The following is a 23,258-nucleotide window of genomic DNA, read 5'->3' as shown; positions in this document are numbered from 1 at the left end:
AAATACTTCTTGGACTTCTTGTTAGCCTCTTGAAGGTTGCAACGAACATTAGTCCAAACTCTCTCCAAATCACTGGAAAAATTCTCCTCCTCCGGCACCGCCGACCCCAATTTGGAGAACGAACCAAAAGACGGATGTCTCCCAGTACAACAAAAAAAAGGAGAACACCCAGCAGAGGAGGATGTATGGTTGTTAAGAGCAAATTCCACGAGAGACAGAAACTCAGACCACACCTCTTGATTGTCCGCCACAAAACAACGCAAAAACTGTTCAAAATCCTGGTTCTTTCTTTCAGTCTGTCCATTAGACTCAGGATGATAACCAGACGAAAATGACAAATGGACTCCCAACCTGTCACAAAAAGCACGCCAAAAGCGAACCACAAACTGAGGTCCTCTATCAGAAACAATATCCGTGGGAATGCCATGGAGTTTGACAATCTCCTTAACAAACGCCTTAGCGAGTGTCTTGGCGCAAGGCAACTTAATGAATGAAACCAAATGACACATCTTACTAAAACGGTCCACGACCACCCAGATGACAGTAAAACCCTCGGACACAGGAAGATCAGTAATAAAATCCATTGTGAGATGCGTCCAAGGCGCACTAGGAACCTCCAGAGGGCAAAGCAACCCCGCAGCAGGAGTATGTGAAGCCTTTGACCTAGCACACACAGTACATTGATGCACCCACTTGATGACTTCCTTCTGCCATCCAGGCCACCAAAAACTGCGACTGATAAGTCTCTTAGTCTCCGAAATTCCTGGATGACCTGCCAACCGAGACTCATGACACTCCACAAACAAATCTCTCCTAAAGGCTCTAGGCACGAACAAACTCCCATGGGGAGTGTTAGATGGAGCATCATCTTGAGCATTCAGAATCCCATTCTCCAAAACGGAGTCCAACGCCGCCACCACAACTCCTTTCTGTAAAATGCTCTCCTCCTCCTCGGCACCAACCGTAGGAGAGAAGCTGCGAGATAAAGCATCGGCTTTAACATTCTTAGTACCAGGGATATAGGTAACAGAAAAATGAATCCGAGGACGCACATCCAACTGAAGTATTTGCTGACATTGGCGGGCCCCTCATTCGCCGGACCTGTTCACAGCGGCGACCACCACGACTGTGGTAGTTACACCCCTGCTCATAGAATTCAGAAACACTAGTCAGATGTCTTTTTGTCAGTAGTAGACTACTATCAACCCTGGTCTATCCAATCCTCCCTGCACTGATCCAATGTAACAAACTCTCAGTTATGTGCGCATAACTATTGTTTATTTACTGACTGCGCTCAGAGGTTGTAAAATTGGTGAGGAATTGAAACACAAAGGCTCCGACTTATTTGCATTTTTTTAAGTGGCTTTTCATTTTTGTCTATGGACACTTGTTGCCATTTTATACACAAAATTTTTCAAAATGTTACACGCTTTAATATTTTAAAATGTTGCAGATTAGTCTTCAATTGAGCAAAAACAAAATTAGACATATTTTGTATTCCAGTACGGCACTGGAGGACAAAACTGTGCAAAAATTTTGCGACATGCCGAAAAATCACAAATAATGAATTAGGCTAAACCATCTGGATAAAGAGAACTGCACCCACATGATCAAACGAACAAAAACAGACGAAACCAAGTATAGCTCCAGAAAAAAGGTGCAAAGACTAGGATGAATCGGGGCGAAAGTACTTTTCTTTGTATTTTTTTTTTTTTAGATTTAACTGTATTCAGATAAAACAGGAAATCTTATTCAATGAAACAAAAAACCTAAATTGCAAATAAGTCCTAAAACATTCATTAAATAGAATTTTAGTTTCTTCATGTATTTTAACATCGCACTGCAAAATGTAATGTAAAGTGCTGAGGAATATGTTGGCACTATAGAAATAAAAATGATTATTATTATTATTTACAATTATTATTATTATTATTATTATTAATTGTACATCTAAGGCCAAACCTGGGACAAAGGCTCCTGTAGACCCTGTTTGCCAGGATACTTTAGGATCACAGAGACACAACTACAGTTTATTGAAAAATAGAGTACAGATGTATACAAAAGAAATCTTATTACTACCAAATAATTGATAATAATTGATAAGAATAATGCGTACTGTAAATTATTACGTGTAAATAAGCGCGTGGGGTTCTAATGGTGCGTTTTCACTGGCCAATAATGGGGAACAAGCGTTCTTAGAAATGCTCGTTTCCCAATAATTGGCCTGTCTAAACAGGCTGACAATTACACGATAAATATGTAAAATACTCATTCGTTGGAAAAAAAAAGATTTTTAAGCTAGTTTAAAAATCATCATTCTCGGCAGCACGTTGTCTTGTGTAAACAAGACAAAGAGCTGCTGAGAACAATGATACAGATCAATCTTATTAACGATCAGTCTATTAAATGATCATTGATAGCCGATTCATTTAACGGCTGAGAGGAGCCATTGTAAATGCACCATAAGTAAGAGGCGCAAGTTGCACTGTAAGGCCACGTCCCCACTATCAGTATTTGATCAGTATTTGATCAGTATTTTTTCTCCGGAGTTGGAGCCAAAACCAGTAGTGGGTGATAAATGCAGAATTGGTGACTTGTTTCTATTATACCTTTTCTCTGATTGTTCCTCACCTGGTTTTGGCTCCCACTCCTGAGAAAAAATACTGACCGAATACTGACCAAATACTGATAGTGGAGGGCCATGGCCTTAAGTTTATACTGCTCCAAAATATGAGAGATGCTAGAATACATGATCTAAATTGGCTAAGGATCGTATACCCACACTACTGCGCCAAATATGCCGTCACCTCACCTGGGTCCAACGGAGCAGAGATTCTCTTCTTCAGCCGTCTCCATGTCTTGGATGCTCTGTCTCTGAGGTGGGCACTGTACATCCTGCTTCTTTCCTGTGTCACCTCAGCCATTCTGCAGCTTATCTCCTCACAATGGCCCCTAAAATCCAAGTCCAAGCAACGTGAGGAGGAGCCCCTGGGAGGTGCAGAACCCAACAGCAGCCTCCATCCAGAGCCGAGGAGCTGGAAGCAGCATGGAAACTGTGACACAGCCTGAGTGTGGCGAGAGGGACTGTATGCGTGTTACGTGTCTGTAGAGCCTGGAGGGCAGGGGCTTCTATTTATAGGCTCGGCGTGTATGTCTATAAGTGCCCTGACTATGGCCGTCCCTGACATCCATGCAGTCTGCTCCCCTCCTGCCACAGCAGCATGCACTGAATGCCTCCCATACCTCCACCCCACCACATACAGCTCACTAGGACTGGAGAGCACCAACCTTCCCCCTACTGTAACCTAACATTTGTCTGTAACTTGAAGCTCCTGCGCCCCAATGCAGAATCCCTAGAAGATCCCCCACCTACCATGTGCCATTTATACTCCTGGCATCTTCTTATGTGGCAGAGGCACCTTTTGGCCAGGTCCTGGGTTTGAACGCTACCTTTGTGCTCCCTACAGTTATGCCCCTGCTCCGTCTTCCTTACACAGGCTACAGAAGAAGTCGTTTCCCATTGACGTCGCCTGTGAATGTAGAGCAGTTTACTTTTTTTGTAAAATAGCAAAGAAAAAAAAAGGAAGGAAAAAAGGGAATCTATTAAAATCTTTTTAGACATCTCTGACTTAATCTTTCCCTACCTCACCACACGTAATCTCCGTTCCTCACAAGATCTCCGTCTCTGCTGTCTTGTATGTTCATCACACAACCGTCTCCATGATTTCCCCCGTGCACCCTCGTACTCTGGTAATTGCTACCCCAAACTATCAGGCTCTCCCCCACCTTCAAAACCTTGAAAAGCAACTTGAAAATCCATCCCTTCAGGAAAGCTTAGATCCTGAAATAACCCTGCCGCCTCTACAGAACCATGTAAGCAGCTTCTACCCCATGTCTCTGTCGTCTTCCCTGTAGATTGTAAGCCCTCACAGGCCAGATCATTTTCATGTCCCTTTTTCCATTGTTTATTGCACTTGCTTTCTACCTTATGTTATATATGTATGTTATTTATTAATGATGGTATCCTCATATTACGTACTGCAAACTATTTTTGAATCTTTTTCATATGTACAGTACCATGGAATTAAAGGGAATCTGTCAGCAGATTTTTGCTACCTCATCTGAAAGCAGCATGACATAGGAAAAGAGACGCTGATTCCAATGATATATCACTTAGTTTACTGGGTGCAGCAGTTGTGGCACAATCAGAGCTCTTAGATTAATCAATGCAGCAGAGCTGAGAAAGCTAACCCCGCCCACACCAGGCTCTCTATTTACATAGTCTATAGACAGGGAACTGCTTATCAAAGGAGGTGGCGGAGCCGGACTAACATGCTCCTGCCATGCAGTCTGGCCAATGATAATCACCAGATTATAAAACCTTTGATTTAAGTACATAACAGCACACAGCCTGTGTTTTAACTCCTACCTCATGCTGTCCTCAGATTACATAGCAGAAGCCTGCTGACAGATTCCCTTTAAAAGGCTATTCCCATCTCTGCCTTAAGAAACGGGAATAACCTCTTAAGTGGGGTTAGAGAAACCTCCAAGTGAGAATGTGTTGACTGCGTATCCTCCATAGAAATGAATGGAAGTTGAACCAAGAGTGTAGCTGTAACGGGTCTGGGAGGCGGAACCTCTGAGCTACTATACAAGGGGGCTGTCCTTGTAAGGGAGCGGGTGGCGACCAGGGAAGACGGGCAGGAGGTCACAGCAGGTGACCGGGACAGTCTCTGAGTGAACGGGCTGGAGGTCACGGCAAGTGACCGGGGCAGTCTCTGAATGAACGGGCAGATGGTCACGGCAAGTGACCGGGGCAGTCTCTGGATGAACGGGCAGATGGTCACGGCAAGTGACCGGGGCAGTCTCTGGATGAACGGGCAGATGGTCACGGCAAGTGACCGGGGCAGTCTCTAGGTAAAGGGTTGGTACGACCTGTGGCGGCTGATGATAGACGTGAGCTCCCAGGTGAGCAGGCGAGAGTCTCTGGATGAACGGGTGGTCACAGCATGTGACGGCGGAGCCTCCAGGAAGACCAACAGACAGGCGGCAGATGAGCGCTCCCAGGTGAACGGGCAGAAGTCTCTGGACAGGCGGGTGGTCACAGCACGTGACGGCAGAGCCTCCAGGTAGGCTAGCAGACAGGCAGCAGATGAGCGCTCCCAGGTGAGCGAGCAGGAGTCACTGGACAGGCAGGTGGTCACAGCACGTGACGGCGGAGCCTCCAGGTAGACTAGCAGGCAGGTAGCAGGTGTGTGCTCCCAGGTGAGCGGGCAAGCTGGTCCATAGACAGACTGACAGGAGTTGGAAGGCAGACCGTCGGACCTCAGGCAAGCAGGCAGGTGGCTGATGTGCGCTCCCAGGTGAGCGGGCAGGCTGGTCCTTAGACAGACTGACAGGAGTAGTAAGGCAGACCGTCGGACCTCAGACTAGCAGACAGGTAGCAGATAATCAGGCAGGAATCTGGCAGGTAACTGGCAGGTAACTGGCAACGGGACCTGAGGGCTGAAGCAGAGTAGTGAACAGTGCAACAACATTGCTCGGGCACCTCCATTTTGGAGGAGGTGCCTTATATATGGTGAAGTCCTCCGGCCATTGGCCGGGGACTCCTTAGGACGGCGCGCGCGGCCCCTTTAAGAGGGAGGGAGAGCGCGCGCGCCCTAAGCACAGTGGACGGGAAGGAGCGCGCGCTGCCAGCAGAGCGGGAGGAGGACGCCGGGCACGGAGCAGGGAGGTGAGGGGAACAGCGTCCCTGCCTAGCAGAGGGCAGGGACGCCGGCGCTACAGTACCCCCCCCTTTAGGCCCCCCCTTTTTTAGGCCAGACAGAAATTTAGCTAGGATAAGAGGGGCATGGATGTTCTCCCGGGGCTCCCACGTTCTCTCCTCAGGACCAAACCCCCTCCAATCTACTAGAAAAAAGGTCTTTCCTCTTACCCTTTTGGTGGCAAGAATGTTCTCTACCTCAAACTCGTCCTCAGCAGAAACCGGAGCAGGAGGCGTACCTGTAGACTTGGAAAAAGAGTTATGTACCACAGGTTTGAGGAGAGATACATGGAAGGAGTTAGGGATCCGTAAGTTGGCCGGGAGTTTTAATTTATAGGCCACCGGGTTGATCTGACTGATGACCTCCAGAGGACCGATGAACCGAGGCCCTAACTTGTAAGAAGGTATCTTGAGTCGGACATATTTAGATGAGAGCCAGACTTTATCTCCAGGACGAAATTGTGGAGGATCCAGGCGTTTTTTGTCAGCGTGTCTTTTCATCCGTTCGGACGACTGGAGGAGTGCGGATCGGGTACTCTCCCAAATGGAGGAAAATTTGCTAACGAGAGATTCCGCAGCTGGGTTGTCCACAGAGGTGGAGACAGGAAAAGGAATCCGAGGATGCTGACCGAAGACTACAAAAAACGGGGATTTGGAAGAGGATTCGCTCTCATGATTGTTATAGGAGAACTCGGCCCATGGTAGGAGATCCACCCAGTCAGAATGATGGGCATTAACGAAGTGCCGGAGGTAACTGGTCAGGTTCTGATTGATCCGCTCCACTTGACCATTAGACTGTGGGTGGTAAGCGGAAGAGAAGTCCAGGGTGATGTCTAGCAGTTTACAAGTGGCTCTCCAGAAACGTGAGGTGAACTGTACCCCACGATCCGACACGATGTGGAGGGGCAGGCCATGAAGACGGAAGATGTGGCGGATAAAGTCTTTAGCCAGCTCGGGTGCAGACGGGAGACCAGGCAGGGGAATAAAGTGAGCCATCTTGGAAAAGCGGTCAACGACCACCCAAATGACCGTACAACCGGCAGAGACGGGGAGATCAGTTATGAAGTCCATAGCAATATGCTGCCAGGGGGCAGCAGGCACAGGAAGCGGAAGAAGGCGACCGGCTGGCAGGTGTCTCGGGACTTTGTTGCGGGCGCAGGACACACAGGCAGAAACAAAGTCTATTACGTCCTTGTGCAGGGTAGGCCACCAGTAGTGCCGGGCAATAAGCTGGAGGGTCTTTTTCTGACCGGCGTGGCCAGCTAGTTTAGACGAGTGACCCCAGTGTAGGATCTTCTCCCGATCAGGTACTGATACGAACGTCTTACCGGGAGGGAGACGATTTAGGCTCACGGGAGCCACCTGCATTACTCTGGCGGGATCGATGATATGTTTAGGTTCTTCCTCGAGATCGGACACCAGAAAGGATCGGGACAAGGCATCTGCTTTGACGTTTTTGTCAGCCGGGCGAAAATGAAGAACAAAATCAAAGCGAGCAAAAAACAAGGACCACCGGGCTTGGCGCGGGTTAAGTCTCTGGGCATGCTGGAGGTAAGCCAAGTTCTTGTGGTCAGTGTAAATTATTACCGGGTGAAGAGCCCCCTCGAGTAGGTAACGCCACTCCTCCAATGCCAGTTTGATGGCCAATAACTCTCGGTCTCCTATGGAATAGTTGCGCTCAGAAGAGGAGAAGAGTTTAGAGAAGAAGCCACAAGTTACCATTCTCCCGGAAGATGATTTTTGAGTAAGTACCGCTCCGGCTCCAGAGGAGGAGGCGTCAACTTCCAGGAAGAACTGCTTGTTGCCGTCCGGGCGATGCAGCACCGGGGCGGAAGAGAAGGCCTGTTTTAGGGAAAGAAAGGCCTCCTCTGCTTCGGGCGGCCACTCTTTGGGATTAGTACCCTTACGGGTGAGCGCGGAAATTGGGGCAGTCCGGGAAGAGAAGTGTGGTATAAAGAGGCGGTAGTAGTTGGCGAAGCCCAGGAATCGCTGAATGGCCTTCAACCCCTCCGGTCGAGGCCATTTCTCGATGGCAGACAGTTTCTCTGGATCCATTCGTAGGCCGGTCTGAGAAATAATGTAGCCCAAAAACGGAAGCGAGGTCTGCTCAAAGAGGCATTTCTCGTATTTAGCGAAGAGGTGATTCTGCCTGAGCCTGAGCAGGACCTGACGAACGTCCCTCCGGTGAGTCTGGAGATCCGGAGAGAAGACCAAGATGTCGTCCAGGTACACCACTACGCAGGAGTAGAGAAGGTCCCGGAAGATGTCATTGACCAACTCTTGAAAGACGGCAGGAGCGTTACAGAGACCAAAGGGCATTACCAGATATTCATAGTGGCCGTCCCGGGTGTTGAATGCCGTCTTCCATTCATCCCCCTGACGGATACGAACCAGGTTGTACGCCCCACGGAGGTCCAGTTTGGTGAAGATTCTAGCCCCCCTCAGACGATCAAATAACTCCGGAATGAGCGGAAGGGGGTACTTATTCTTCACCGTGATCTGGTTAAGGCCTCTATAGTCTATACAGGGACGGAGAGAGCCGTCCTTCTTTTTGACGAAAAAGAAGCCTGCTCCCGCCGGGGAGGTAGATTTCCGGATGAATCCCCTGGCCAGATTCTCCTCAATATATTCGGACATCGACCGGGTCTCAGCAGCGGATAAAGGATAAATACGCCCACGGGGAGGAGTAGTACCAGGTAACAGGTCGATAGGGCAGTCGTATGGTCTGTGAGGAGGTAGTGTCTCTGCTTCCTTTTTATTAAAGACATCAGCATAAGACCAATAAGGAATCGGAAGTCCAGGTAGATTAGCTGGGGTAGGAGAAGGACGGACGGGATGGACGGGAACCAGACAGGTATTATGGCAGTCCTGTCCCCAGCGAAGGACTTCTCCGGTCTGCCAGTCAAGCACGGGTGCATGTCTCTGGAGCCAAGGTAGGCCTAGCAAGAGGGCATGAGAGAGTCCAGGCAGAACATGAAAGGAGATACTCTCAGAATGCAGCATTCCTACCTGCAGAGTAATGGATTCAGTGATGAGTTGGATGGGGCGTAGTAAGAGGCCCCCATCCACGGCAGCAACAGACAAGGGTACAGCCAGAGGTTTGGTGGGGATGCGGTATTTCTCTACCAGGGACTGTGAAATAAGATTCCCGGCTGCTCCAGAGTCAAGTTGGGCTAGTTCGAAATAACGGTTCTCCCCGCAGACGATTGAGACTGACAGCAGCAGAGATGGAGAGGATTTATTCTTGTCTAGGTTGACCTCTCTGAGCGAACCTAGACACAGGCGTTTCCCGACCTCTCCGGGCAGGCACGGATCCGGTGCTCCTTACTGCCACAGTAGAAGCAGCTCCCTTCGGCACGGCGTAAGTCCTGACGGGTTTTGACCATCTTGGTCTGGTCAACCTGCATAGGCTCAGGAGAGTGTACCTGGGGAGAAACGGAGGGAGTGACGGGTTTCTGAAAAGTAGGAGCTAGACATGGTAACCTCCTCTCACGGGTGACCTCTTTGGCACGCTCCTGGAACCGTAGGTCAATCCGGGTGGCAAGAGTTATTAGGTCATCGAGAGTGGTAGGAATGTCCCGACCGGCAAGTTCATCTTTAATACGGCCGGACAGACCCTCCCAGAAGACGGATACCAGAGCGTCGTTATCCCAGGCCAGCTCCGAGGCAAGGGTACGGAACCGTATGGCATATTGGCCCACGGTGAGACTTCCCTGACGGAGGCGTAGCAGTGATGATGCGGATGAGGTCTTCCGTCCGGGTTCGTCGAAGACTTTCCGGAAAGCCGTGAGAAAAGCAGGCAAGTTGGACACCAGGGGGTCTCCTCTCTCCCATAGAGGATTTAGCCAGGCCAGGGCCTCCCCGGTGAGATGGGACATGATGAATGCAATTTTGGCCCGGTCGGAGTTAAACTGGTGGGACAATAGTTCAAAGTGCAGGGTGCACTGATTTATGAAGCCCCAAGCCTGGGCGGAGTCGCCTCCGAAGCGAGGAGGTGCAGAAAGCCGGGGTCCGGGGTAGGATACCATGGTATTAGTGGGCAGCGGAGCTGCCGGATTGCGAGACATGGCACTGGCGGAGGTTGCTGGTGGAGCAGTCAGAGTGTCCAGGCGAGTATTGACATTCCGCAGGTGACCCAGGATGGACTCCTGTTGGGACCTTTGACGGGACAGTTCATGACACAGGTCCGAGAGCGAGGGAGCTTGGGTGCCACCGGGTTCCATGGCCCGAGCAAACTGTAACGGGCCTGGGAGGCGGAACCTCTGAGCTACTATACAAGGGGGCTGTCCTTGTAAGGGAGCGGGTGGCGACCAGGGAAGACGGGCAGGAGGTTACAGCAGGTGATCGGGACAGTCTCTGAGTGAACGGGCTGGAGGTCACGGCAAGTGACCGGGGCAGTCTCTGAATGAACGGGCAGATGGTCACGGCAAGTGACCGGGGCAGTCTCTGGATGAACGGGCAGATGGTCACGGCAAGTGACCGGGGCAGTCTCTGGATGAACGGGCAGATGGTCACGGCAAGTGACCGGGGCAGTCTCTAGGTAAAGGGTTGGTACGACCTGTGGCGGCTGATGATAGACGTGAGCTCCCAGGTGAGCAGGCGAGAGTCTCTGGATGAACGGGTGGTCACAGCATGTGACGGCGGAGCCTCCAGGAAGACCAACAGACAGGCGGCAGATGAGCGCTCCCAGGTGAGCGGGCAGAAGTCTCTGGACAGGCGGGTGGTCACAGCACGTGACGGCAGAGCCTCCAGGTAGGCTAGCAGACAGGCAGCAGATGAGCGCTCCCAGGTGAGCGAGCAGGAGTCACTGGACAGGCAGGTGGTCACAGCACGTGACGGCGGAGCCTCCAGGTAGACTAGCAGGCAGGTAGCAGGTGTGTGCTCCCAGTTGAGCGGGCAAGCTGGTCCATAGACAGACTGACAGGAGTTGGAAGGCAGACCGTCGGACCTCAGGCAAGCAGGCAGGTGGCTGATGTGCGCTCCCAGGTGAGCGGGCAGGCTGGTCCTTAGACAGACTGACAGGAGTAGTAAGGCAGACCGTCGGACCTCAGACTAGCAGACAGGTAGCAGATAATCAGGCAGGAATCTGGCAGGTAACTGGCAGGTAACTGGCAACGGGACCTGAGGGCTGAAGCAGAGTAGTGAACAGTGCAACAACATTGCTCGGGCACCTCCATTTTGGAGGAGGTGCCTTATATATGGTGAAGTCCCCTGGCCATTGGCCGGGGACTCCTTAGGACGGCGCGCGCGGCCCCTTTAAGAGGGAGGGAGAGCGCGCGCGCCCTAAGCACAGTGGACGGGAAGGAGCGCGCGCTGCCAGCAGAGCGGGAGGAGGACGCCGGGCACGGAGCAGGGAGGTGAGGGGAACAGCGTCCCTGCCTAGCAGAGGGCAGGGACGCCGGCGCTACAGTAGCAAAGCGAGTGCCGCTGTCTCCACAACTCAGTAGTTATACCAACAGTGTAGCTCGCTTTGCAGGACTGTTGCAGAACTGTTTCGAAGTTTCAAACTTCTTCATCAAGACAAAACCACGGGTTTTGTCCTGATGAAGAAGATTGAAACTTCGAAACACGTTGACCAATAAACCGCAGCAATTGATTTTGGGATTCGTGTCTTCTTATCATCAACTGACACAAGCGCAGGTGAACCCATACCATTCCAGAACCTTTGATTCCTTCCTTGTAGGTCTTTAATGGTTGTGTGTGTGGCGCCCCTGAGGGTTTAGTCACCACAGAGGTACTGCACCTCACCCAGAGGTGTGGTGTCTCCTTCTCTCAGGTAAGGAGGGAGTGCTGCCCGGAACCCCAACACCCACATTCAACACTACACTTCTCCAGGCCGGCTGGAAGGGCAAGATGCATGTGCGCAGCTGCTGAGCCCTGTCCCTGGCTGGAGTGGGGGGGGACCCAGAGGTAGGGGGAACCAGTAGTGGGTGTGGGTGGAGGAAGCAGTTTAGGGGAGCACCATGGAAGGAGGTATATAAAGGGAAGCCCTCTTAGGGTGGCAGAACAGTCTGTGAGAGGAGAGAGTGAGGACAGTCTGGGAGCAGAGTCTCTTTAGGAGCTCTGCTCCACAAGTTGGGGCCTAGTGCTAGAGGCCCAGGAGGGGAGCAGAGGAGTAGGCTCCGTTGTAAAGAAGGGATCCCAGGGGGTACGGCGAATGCAGGTCGGCACTCGAATCTGCCAGAAGACAGGGGGATCGTAGGCCGCAAGAAGGGGACCGGCCCCTGGACCAGCCGTGTTACTCCAGGTCTCGGCTGGAAAAACCGGAGGCTTCTGGCTTATATAGTTCAGTTGCCAAAGCCTCATTCTAGCCTCCGTGAGGGTCAAGCAGGTCCGGGAACTCCGATTAGACAGGAGGGACTTCAGAGCACCCGAGCGGGAGTGGGGAAGCGCAGGGCAGGAGGGAGAAGACCCGCGTGAAGACGGTCTAGTGAGGAACACAAGAAAGCGGCGTTCCGTCAGGTGCTCTTAAATCACCTGAGGAAGAGCTGACCGAGCCAGCCACCGTGATATCCCCCACCAGCATCCATAGGCCCGGCTGCCGAGTACCCCACGGCTCTGGGGGCACGTCATCTGCACACAACCTTATCCGGTAAACGTGATAGTGCATTTTCTTCTCCACATTATCTACCCAGATAAGACCCTATTGCGCTTTTCTGAAACAGATCCAGCTAAAAGACAACATACATTTCCTGTAATAATAGTGAGCAAGAACAAGTTGTAATTAAATTAATTCTTGGCAATAGGATAAGAAAGCATGACTGCGCTCGGCCAAAGTATCTCCAAAACGGCGGGTCTTTTAGGATGTTCCCAGTATGGAAGGGTTGCTAACTACCAAAGATGTTCCAAAAAAGAACAAGCGAACCATTGACAGTGTAATTGCCACCAAAACCTCATGAAAGGCTAGCCCATTTGGCCTGATTCCACAGAAGAGCTACTATAGCACACTTTTCTGAAAAAGACAATGTTGACTATGATAGAGAACAATTCACCACGAATAGGGCTGCATGGCTATAGCCTGGTCACTATATCCATGAGTTCCAAGGTCTACCACCAAGAATTCCTATAATGAGTATTGGAACTGGAGATGTACTTCCCGTGATCTAGACTCTATGCTTCTCTTAATACATCTCAGAATTGTATTTGCCTTTTTGCTGCAGCATCACACTGTTGACTCATGTGCAGCCTGTGATCTATTAGTATACCCAAGTCTTTTTCACACCAGCTGTTGCTTAGTTCTATTACTCCCATTCTGTATATGTAATTTTCATTTTTCTTACCCAGATGTAAAATCTTGCAAATCCCTGGACGATGGAGTGAAGAGAGAAAGTGGCCTGGTTTATTCTCTTTCACATTATGTGGATAGTTGGTTTTATATGCATCACTGACCTGGAGAAGAGATGGCTCCAGGATGCACTGGAAGAAGCAGGAGTGGACATATCATTGGTGCACAGGGGCCCAAAAGGTAAAGGGGCTCATTTCTATCTCCAAAGCAGGTGGAATTGTGCATTATGATGAGCTATTGGGCTGCTAAACGCCCATAAATTGTTCATGCACAGGGACCCTTTTCTGTCTGTGTCCACCAGTGGGAAGAAGGCAAGGCCGTGGAAGCAGTGTGACAGGACAAGGTTATGCTGTGAGGCCTTCAGCCCTGGCATTCTTGTGGATGTTACAATGACAAGTACCAACTAGCTAGACATTGTAGGCAAGAACTAGTTCATCCCTTCATGGTAACGGTATGTCCTGATAACAGTGGCCTCTTTTTACAGCATAACGCAACGTGCTCCAGATTCCTCATATCTCACTCCAAGAGATCTCACTACATCTGTTGTTAATGGTTAGTAGCAGATAACACAGAACATCTGCCACAACAGCTCAGAACGTATATGACAGCACTACGGCGACCTCTAGAATATAAGGCAGCGTTTATAATGTGATGTTACAGGAATTCATTTCATTACAGTTTGTTCCTGCTCACTATTAATACAGGAAATGTACATTGTCTTTCAGTTGTATCTGTTTCAGAAAAAAAGGTGATTCTTACCCAAAATGGTAACAATTTTGGGCTCAATGTTCAAAGGACTCTACACCATCTTTTTTAATGCTTTTTCTGCATATTTAATGTGTTGCGTCAGTTTTCAGACTGTGAGGGTGTGAGTAGCTATGTCCTTTGTAAGTAATGGTGAAACCACTTTAGGAACGGTTTACAGGGAAATCCACCAATAATAGTCACACGCATTGCAATGTAATTGTGAAAAGGACATTTCTGTGTGCCATGATTACCACAGTCAGTTGGGGACAGTATGATGGTGAACGTCCCACAGTCAGTCGGGGACAATATGATGGTGAATGTCCCACAGTCACTTGGGGACAGTATGATGGTGAACGTCCCACAGTCAGTCGGAGACAGTATGATAGTGGACGTCCCACAGTCAGTTGGATACAGTATGATGGTGAATGTCCCACAGTCAGTCGGGGGCAGTATGATGGTGGACGTCCCACAGTCAGTCGGGGACAGTATGATGGTGAACTTCCCACAGTCACTCGGGGACAGTATGATGGTGAACGTCCCACAGTCAGTCGGAGACAGTATGATGGTGAATGTCCCACAGTCAGTTGGGCACATTATGATGGTGAACGTCGCACAGTCAGTTGGAGACAGTATGATGGTGGATGTTCCACAGTCAGTCAGGGACAGTATGATGGTGAACGTCCCACAGTCAGTCGGGGACAGTATGATGGTGGACATCCCACAGTCAGTCGGGGGACAGTATGATGGTGGACGTCCCACAGTCAGTCGGGGACAGTATGATGGTGAACGTCCCACAGTCAGTCGGAGACAGTATGATGGTGAATGTCCCACAGTCAGTCGGGGACAGTATGATGGTGAACGTCCCACAGTCAGTCGGGGACAGTATGATGGTGAAGTCCAACAGTCCGTCGGGGACAGTATGATGGTGACACAGTCAGTCGGGGACAGTATGATGGTGACACAGTCAGTCGGAGACAGTATGATAGTGAATGTCCCACAGTCATTCGGGGACAGTATGATGGTGAATGTCCCACAATCAGTCGGGGACAGTATGATGGTGGACGTCCCACAGTCTGTCGGGGACAGTATGATGGTGAAGTCCCACGGTCAGTCAGGGAGGGTATGATGGTGGACATCCCACTGTCAGTCGGGGACAGTATGATGGTGAACGTCCCACAGTCAGTCAGAGACAGTATGAAGGTGGACGTCCCACAGTCAGCCGGGGACAGTATGATGGTGAATGTCCCACAGTCAGTCGGAGACAGTATGATGGTGAACGTCCCACAGTCAGTCGGAGACAGTATGAAGGTGGACATCCCACAGTCAGCCGGGGACAGTATGATGGTGAACGTCCCACAGTCAGCTGAGGACAGTATGATGGTGGACGTCCCACAGTCAGTCTGGGACAGTATGATGGTGAACATCCCACAGTCAGTCTGGGACAGTATGATGGTGAACGTCCCACAGTCAGTCGGGGACAGTATGACGGTGAACGTCTCACAGTCAGTCGGGGTCAGTATGATGGTGAACGTCCCACAGTCAGTCGGGGACAGTATGATGGTGGATGTCCCACAGTCAGTTGGGGAAAGTATGATGGTGAACGTCCCACTGCCAGTTGGGGACAGTATGATGGTGAACGTCACACAGTTAGTCGGGGACAGTATGATTGTGGACATCCCACAGTTAGTTGGGGGACAGTATGATGGTGAACGTCCCACAGTCAGTCGGGGACAGTATGATGGTGGACGTCCCACAGTCAGTCAGGGGCAGTATGATGGTATACGTACCACAGTCAGTCGGGGACAGTATGATGGTGAATGTCCCACAGTCAGTCGGGGACAGTATGATGGTGGATGTCCCACAGTCAGTCGGGGACAGTATAATGGTGAACGTCCCACAGTCAGTCAGGGGCAGTATGATGGTATACGTACCACAGTCAGTCGGGGACAGTATGATGGTGAATGTCCCACAGTCAGTCGGGGACAGTATGATGGTGGATGTCCCACAGTCAGTCGGGGACAGTATGATGGTGAACGTCCTACAGTCAGTCGGGGACAGTATGATGGTGGACGTCCCACAGTCAGTGGGGGACAGTATGACGGTGAACGTCAAACAGTCAGTCGGGGACAGTATGATTGTGAACGTCCCACAGTTAGTCGGGGACAGTATGATGGTGGATGTCCCACAGTCAGTCGGGGAAAGTATGATGGTGAACGTCCCACAGCCAGTTGGGGACAGTATGAAGGTGAATGTCCCACAGTCAGTTGGGGACAATATGATGGTGAACGTCCCACAGTCAGTCGGGGACAGTATGATGGTGAACGTCCCACAGTCAGTCGGGGACAGTATCATGGTGGACGTCCCACAGTCAGTCGGGGACAGTATGATGGTGAAGTCCCACAGTCAGTCGGGGACAGTATGATGGTGAAGTCCAACAGTCCGTTGGGGACAGTATGATGGTGAATGTCCCACAGTCCGTTGGGGACAGTATGATGGTGAACGTCCCACAGTCAGTCGTAGACAGTATGATGGTGAATGTCCCACAGTCATTCCGGGGACAGTATGATGGTGAACGTCCCACAGTCAGTCGGAGACAGTATGAAGCTGGACGTCCCACAGTCAGCCGGGGACAGTATGATGGTGAACGTCCGACAGTCAGCCGAGGACAGTATGATGATGGACGTCCCACAGTCAGTCGGGGACAGTATGATGGTGAACATCCCACAGTCAGTCTGGGACAGTATGACGGTGAAAGTCCCACAGTCAGTCGGGGAGAGTATGACGGTGAACGTCTCACAGTCAGTTGGGGTCAGTATGATGGTGAACATCCCACAGTCAGTTGGGGACAGTATGATGGTGGATGTCCCACAGTCAGTTGGGGAAAGTATGATGGTGAACGTCCCACAGCCAGTTGGGGACAGTATGAAGGTGAACATCCCACAGTCAGTCGGGGACAGTATGAAGGTGAACATCCCACAGTCAGTCGGGGACAGTATGATGGTGGACGTCCCACAGTCAGTCGGGGACAGTATGATGGTGAACGTCCTACAGTCAGTCGGGGACAGTATGATGGTGGACGTCCCACACTCAGCCGGGGACAGTATGATGGTGAACGTCCCACAGTCAGCCGAGGACAGTATGATGGTGGACGTCCCACAGTCAGTCAGGGACAGTATGATGGTGAACATCCCACAGTCAGTCGGGGACAGTATGACGGTGAACGTCCCACAGTCAGTGGAGGACAGTAGACGGTGAACATCCCACAGTCAGTGGGGGACAGTATGACGGTGAACGTCTCACAGTCAGTCGGGGACAGTATGATGGTGGATGTCCCACAGTCAGTCGGGGAAAGTATGATGGTGAACGTCCCACAGCCAGTTGGGGACAGTATGATGGTGAACATCTGTAGCGCCCCGAGGACTTGGTCGCTACAGAGGTATTGCATCTCATCCAGAGGTGTGATATCCCACTCCCGGGTAAGGATGGAGTATGGATCAAGGCTCAGTAGGCTGCATACAGCACACACACCCAATTTCCGAGGGACAGCTCAACGGTGCTCCCACTAGATAGAAGTGCAGGCACGACAGCATCTGTCCCTGGCTGGAGTGGGGAGGGGGGGGGTGGAATACCCAGTGCTGTAGGGGCAGATAGGGGTTGGGTCCTGAGCATAGGAAGGAGCCCATTGGTTGCTAGTCACCTGGGCTCATGGTCAGAGGGAGGTATAAAAGGTGGGCACCATCTTAGCTCAGAGAGAAAGAAGAAGAAGTTCAGCCTGTGAGGAGAAGTGGAGAAGGCAGGGAGCAGGGCTGCTGCATGGGCTTTGCTCCCTGGGCAGGCCTAGCACAGAGGCCAGGGCCAGAGAGAGAGAGAGAGAGAGAGGAGAAGGAACAGTGGAAAGGAAAGGGAACAAGACCAGAACAGAAGTAACAAGTGAAACAGAAAGGCTCAGGAACGAGAAGGAAGAGAGAACCCTAAGGACCCAGGAGATTACGGGTGACGGGTTGGCAGAACAGGATACCGGATCCCAAATTGGTAGAAGCACATCATCTTCAGCCAAGAACCGGAGGTCGTGACCAGCCCTTGGTGCGACCCCTCGCTACACCTTGCTAGGAAGGCATACCATATAGGGTCAGGGACGTGGGCACGTAGCCCTCCCAAGAGAAGGCCCGCGGGAGCTGGACATAAGCTTGGTCACTGGTGGGGCACGAGCCAGAGAAAGGACGGAAGGGAGCTTTGAGACATACTCCAGAAAGACCTGGGAGTTGACCGAGTCCCTTGCCTGGTGGACGCAGCACGGCTTGGGTGGTCACTGCTTCGCGAGAGTGACCTGGAGAATACAAACTGTGAGTAAAGGACATTGGATTGCAACACGTTGTCTGTGACTTCTTGCTCCTCCGGCACTATTGGTATTGGGACTATCTCCACCATCAATCCCATCATCCACGCTAACTGCCCTGAGGCTGTACTCCTCCCGTGGGGAGTCATCCCATTCTTAGCTGCACACATAACACCGGCCTCAGCGGTCTGCCTTGCAGCGGCGGTCCCCATTGACCGCAATCCACGGGTGGCGTAGTCGGATAATTATCATTCTATTAAGACCGCCACTGAATTGACCACCCTGGGCATGGACCGGGTCAGCGCCACGGAGACTACAACCCCCAGCGATCTGGCTCCGGGTATTCCCTGCACAACACAGGCCCAGGGGGCGCGTCAACTTTGGCGTAGTAGGCAGGATTCAAACCAACCCGCCCCAATGGGTATTGCGTGCCTGAAAAAGACTTTTGTACTTACCTGTGGTGAAGTTTCCCGCCGTCTGGAGTCATTTCCCGCCATCGGACGCCATCTTGGGTCGTTTCCCGCCATCTTCTGCCGTCTTCCCGCCATCCGCAGCCGCTTCCCGCCATCGGACTCCATCTTCGGGACGCCGCGCGGGAAGAAGAGGGGCGTGGACGCCGAAAGCGCACGAGATCCGAAGCTCCGCCCCACGCACTGACGCTGCGTAAGGTCCTGGAAGGGAGAGGGAGCGACGCTGACTTCACAGGAGCGCGACGCAAGGTCCTCAACCCCGACGATCGACTGCGGAGCCGCGGCCTACGGAGGTAGATCATCGCAAGGTAGGCCACGGTCCACCGGGGGGAAGACATCGGGAACGGAGAGCAAGATGGCGGACCGGCAGCAGACTAAGCTGCCCAGCATCGGCAGTGCCCCAGTCATCGCAGGCCCCGACCAGCGCCAGGAGAAGACGCGTGACGCAGAAGCAGTCGCGGGAGCAGGTAAGAGGAGTCTCCCTGTCCCGGACGCTGCCAGCGTCAGCCTGCTCCCGGGCCCCCTGGTGGAGCCGCCGATCCCAAGCGCTGCAGACACCGACCTGCTCCAGACCCCGCAACAAGCCCTGCAGCCGAGCCCTCCAGCCCTGGGCACCGCCACCACCAGCCCGCGCCCAGGCCCAAAGTCGCACCCTCCGACCCCGGGCGTCATCAACAGCGGCCTTCTGCAGACCCCGCCGCAAGGCCTACTGCACAAGGGTGCCAAGGGACAGTACGTCCTCCACGTTCACCGGCTCACAGAGGAGAAGCTGCAGTACCACCAGTACGAGGAAAGCCAAGAGGATCCGGATGGGTCTGAAGACTGCCCTCAGGAGGGAGCTCAAGGAGGACATAGCTATTAAAAGAAAGTAGCGTGAGTAAGGAACTGTACAAAGTTACCCGTCAGGGTACAAGGACTGTTTTTCTTTTGAACTGTTAATAAGTGTGGTCCCCGTTGGGACAGCTAAAAGACTGTTACCCGTTTCCAAGATACCCCCTTCCTTACCTGGCTGAGGACTGAGAGCAGCCATCCACTTTCCAACCGGCCGAGGACTGGGAACGGCCAACCCCTTGTAAATAGTTGCGCTTCTTAAAGCGCCCCCTACTGGTTTTATAATGAAACTGCATCTCTACCTCAAGCACCTTTGAGAACAGTGAATACCTGGTTGCCAGTTACACAGCGGCCAGAAGTCAAGAATGTGTTTTTGAAGAATGTTTTACTTGCAAAAGTTTTATAATGTGTTTTATGGTAAAAGAGTTCCGGAAGTAATAACCAAAAGTGTTTCATCAGAGTGTTTCCCATGAAGGGAAATGTACAAGTGTGTCTGTTTCCTAATGTAAGCAGTTATTGAAAAAGTTTTTGCATACCCTGTGAATTGTTTTTGCTCTGTTCCAGCCCGAGGACGTGCTGTGCTTTACCAGGGGGGAATGTAGCGCCCCGAGGACTTGGTCGCTACAGAGGTATTGCACCTCATCCAGAGGTGTGATATCCCACTCCCGGGTAAAGATGGAGTATGGATCAAGGCTCAGTAGGCTGCATACAGCACACACACCCCATTTCCGAGGGACAGCTCAACGGTGCTCCCACTAGACAGAAGTGCAGGCACGACAGCATCTGTCCCTGGCTGGAGTGGGGAGGGGGGGTGGAATACCCAGTGCTGTAGGGGCAGATAGGGGTTGGGTCCTGAGCATAGGAAGGAGCCCATTGGTTGCTAGTCACCTGGGCTCATGGTCAGAGGGAGGTATAAAAGGTGGGCACCATCTTAGCTCAGAGAGAAAGAAGAAGAAGTTCAGTCTGTGAGGAGAAGTGGAGAAGGCAGGGAGCAGGGCTGCTGCATGGGCTCTGCTCCCTGGGCAGGCCTAGCACAGAGGCCGGGGCCAGAGAGAGAGAGAGAGAGAGGAGAAGGAACAGTGGAAAGGAAAGGGAACAAGAGCAGAACAGAAGTAACAAGTGAAACAGAAAGGCTCAGGAACGAGAAGGAAGAGAGAACCCTAAGGACCCAGGAGATTACGGGTGACGGGTTGGCAGAACAGGGTACCGGATCCCAAATTGGTGGAAGCAAATCATCTTCAGCCAAGAACCGGAGGTCGTGACCAGCCCTTGGTGCGACCCCTCGCTACACCTTGCTAGGAAGGCATACCATATAGGGTCAGGGACGTGGGCACGTAGCCCTCCCAAGAGAAGGCCCGCGGGAGCTGGACATAAGCTTGGTCACTGGTGGGGCACGAGCCAGAGAAAAGACGGAAGGGAGCTTTGAGACATACTCCAGAAAGACCTGGGAGTTGACCGAGTCCCTTGCCTGGTGGACGCAGCACGGCTTGGGTGGTCACTGCTTCGCGAGAGTGACCTGGAGAATACAAACTGTGAGTAAAGGACATTGGATTGCAACACGTTGTCTGTGACTTCTTGCTCCTCCGGCACTATTGGTATTGGGACTATCTCCACCATCACTCCCATCATCCACGCTAACTGCCCTGAGGCTGTACTCCTCCCGTGGGGAGTCATCCCATTCTTAGCTGCACACATAACACCGGCCTCAGCGGGCTGCCTTGCAGCGGCGGTCCCCATTGACCGCAATCCACGGGTGGCGTAGTCGGACAAATATCATTCTATTAAGACTGCCACTGAATTGACCACCCTGGGCATGGACCGGGTCAGCGCCACGGAGACTACAACCCCCAGCGATCCGGCTCCGGGTATTTCCTGCACAACACAGGCCCAGGGGGCGCGTCACATCCCACAGTCAGTTTGGGACAGTATGATGGTGAACGTCCCACAGTCAGTCGGGGACAGTATGATGGTGAACGTCCCACAGTCAGTCGGGGACAGTATGATGGTGGACGTCCCACAGTCAATCGGGGACAGTATGATGGTGAACGTCCCACAGTCAGTGGGGGACAGTATGATGGTGAACGTCCCACAGTCAGTCGGGGACAGTATGATGGTGGACGTCCCACAGTCAGTCGGGGACAGTATGATGGTGGACGTCCCGTAGGTGAATGTACACATCGGTTCTACTCAATGCTGGAGTCCGGCTTGTCATGTGACCCTGCATCGTACTCCACCATTGTCTTCACCCGGCCTTCCCACTTTCACTTCCTCTCAGTCTATCTTTATCTACAGTATCTATGAATGTCCCCAGCATGTCACAGCAGACTTCATGTGATCCAGTCACCAGGATGTGCTCCCAGCTGTCACTTCTCTTCTGCATTTGGCTTCTGCTCCTCCCAAAAATCCCCCCTTTCCTCAGCCACTTCACATACACATAGGGTTGTCAAAAATAAGAGGTGGGGGAGGAGAAGCCGCATAACAAATCCCCTGGAGGACCACAGTGTAGTGTACAAGCAACAGCTGTGAAGGTCAATCTACCACAGTGACTGCAAACAACACACTTGTGGAACGGGACAAAAAAGAAAAAAAATTCTATTTAGTCCGGATTGCAGATTACTTATCTACAGGCATAAACTATGGACGGTTCTGGTACGCTGTGCAAACAGTAACACTGCCCCTGTCGCACATTTGGTATCTCTGCTCTTGGCACTGTTATATCATGTAATACTGTACAGCAAGTGTGTACATGTACAGCAGTGGACAAGCCTGACTGCCACGGAGGCACTGTACATGGTCACCTGGCAGCTCCAAAATGGCTACCACAAACAGGTTTGGCGCAAGCTACTTAGTTTCCCAGAACCCAGAGGTTGCCGTGGCCGTCACCCCTTAACCCCTATACAGTGAGCTGGACTTACACAGGGTCTCTGGGCTAGGGACATAGAGTCAGCTGCTCTTTGATGGCGGAAGCTGGCAAGAAGGATAGTTAGCTAGCAGGTTCAGATCCAGGAGGTACAAAATCATCAGGCAGGAGAAACGTCAATAAACTAGCCGAGGTGAGGGAAAAGAATAAATTAGGATGAAACACCATATTCATAGAACACAGGTAAAACCAGGAAGCACAAACATTGACTGGTAGTGGGAACTGGCTCTCAGGGGTTTACATAGTGAACAGTCCCCACCCAGTGCTGACAACAGTAAGACACCCAAACATAATTAATCCCATAGCTTCTGGAGTGGAAGAGCCACAAGTCTTAGGAACAAAATAGGATTGATGCTGTCAAGCATCACCCACAACAAAGGCAAAGCGCCGTCTATCGGGCATAGCAGAGACTGGCTCAGATGTTACACTGACCAACACATTGCCCAAACTGGAGTCCCGGCCCTGGCAATGTCTAGGCAGTATGCCAGCATACTGGCTCAGTTTATACCCCTGTATTTAATAATGCAGATAGGGACATTTATACATTATTATAGCCCTTGGTTACATTCTATATCTCACACTTAGAAAAGCAAGAGAGAGAGAATTTGTAACAATTGATAAAAAGGACTTTTACGAGCTTTCGGTTTCTTAATTTTTGTTAATTTAAAAAAAAAATTGAATAAATGAATCATTTAGCAGCAAAAAGACAAATGACAGACTATAAAGACATACCCCTGTCGGATGTGGACTTCTAACACCAACTGACCAACACACCTCTAAGTTTGTTCATTGCCCACAGCCACCCTCTTTCCTTTGAAGATTCACACGTCTTCTAGACACACAGCCTGCGAATGTCCAGCACAGCCATCATGGTAAGCCATAAGGTAAAGTCCCAGTCATGTCCC

General features: G+C 51.5%; 1 protein-coding gene across 2 annotated transcripts in view; it reads right to left on the bottom strand.

The window, feature by feature from the left end:
* The window catches only part of STARD8 (StAR related lipid transfer domain containing 8), a 188,263-nt gene that overhangs the window by 127,245 nt on the left and 37,760 nt on the right, over positions 1–23,258 (bottom strand). The window contains exon 1 of one of the 2 annotated variants that reach the window (XM_073640923.1): positions 2,813–3,056. The exons of the other annotated variant lie outside the window; for it this stretch is intronic. Coding sequence (XP_073497024.1) covers positions 2,813–2,924 — 112 coding nt within the window. The 5' untranslated portion in view covers positions 2,925–3,056. Of the gene's footprint in view, positions 1–2,812; positions 3,057–23,258 lie in introns of those variants that run through there. 2 annotated transcript variants of the gene reach the window in all.

This window comes from Phyllobates terribilis, unplaced genomic scaffold (assembly GCF_046119375.1).
Source record: "Phyllobates terribilis strain yellow unplaced genomic scaffold, ASM4611937v1 Scaffold_7__3_contigs__length_470593459, whole genome shotgun sequence".
NCBI classification, from domain to species: Eukaryota; Metazoa; Chordata; class Amphibia; order Anura; family Dendrobatidae; genus Phyllobates; species Phyllobates terribilis.
The sequence above is the reverse complement of the archived record's forward strand: the minus strand, read 5'-3'. Positions and strand labels throughout refer to the sequence as shown.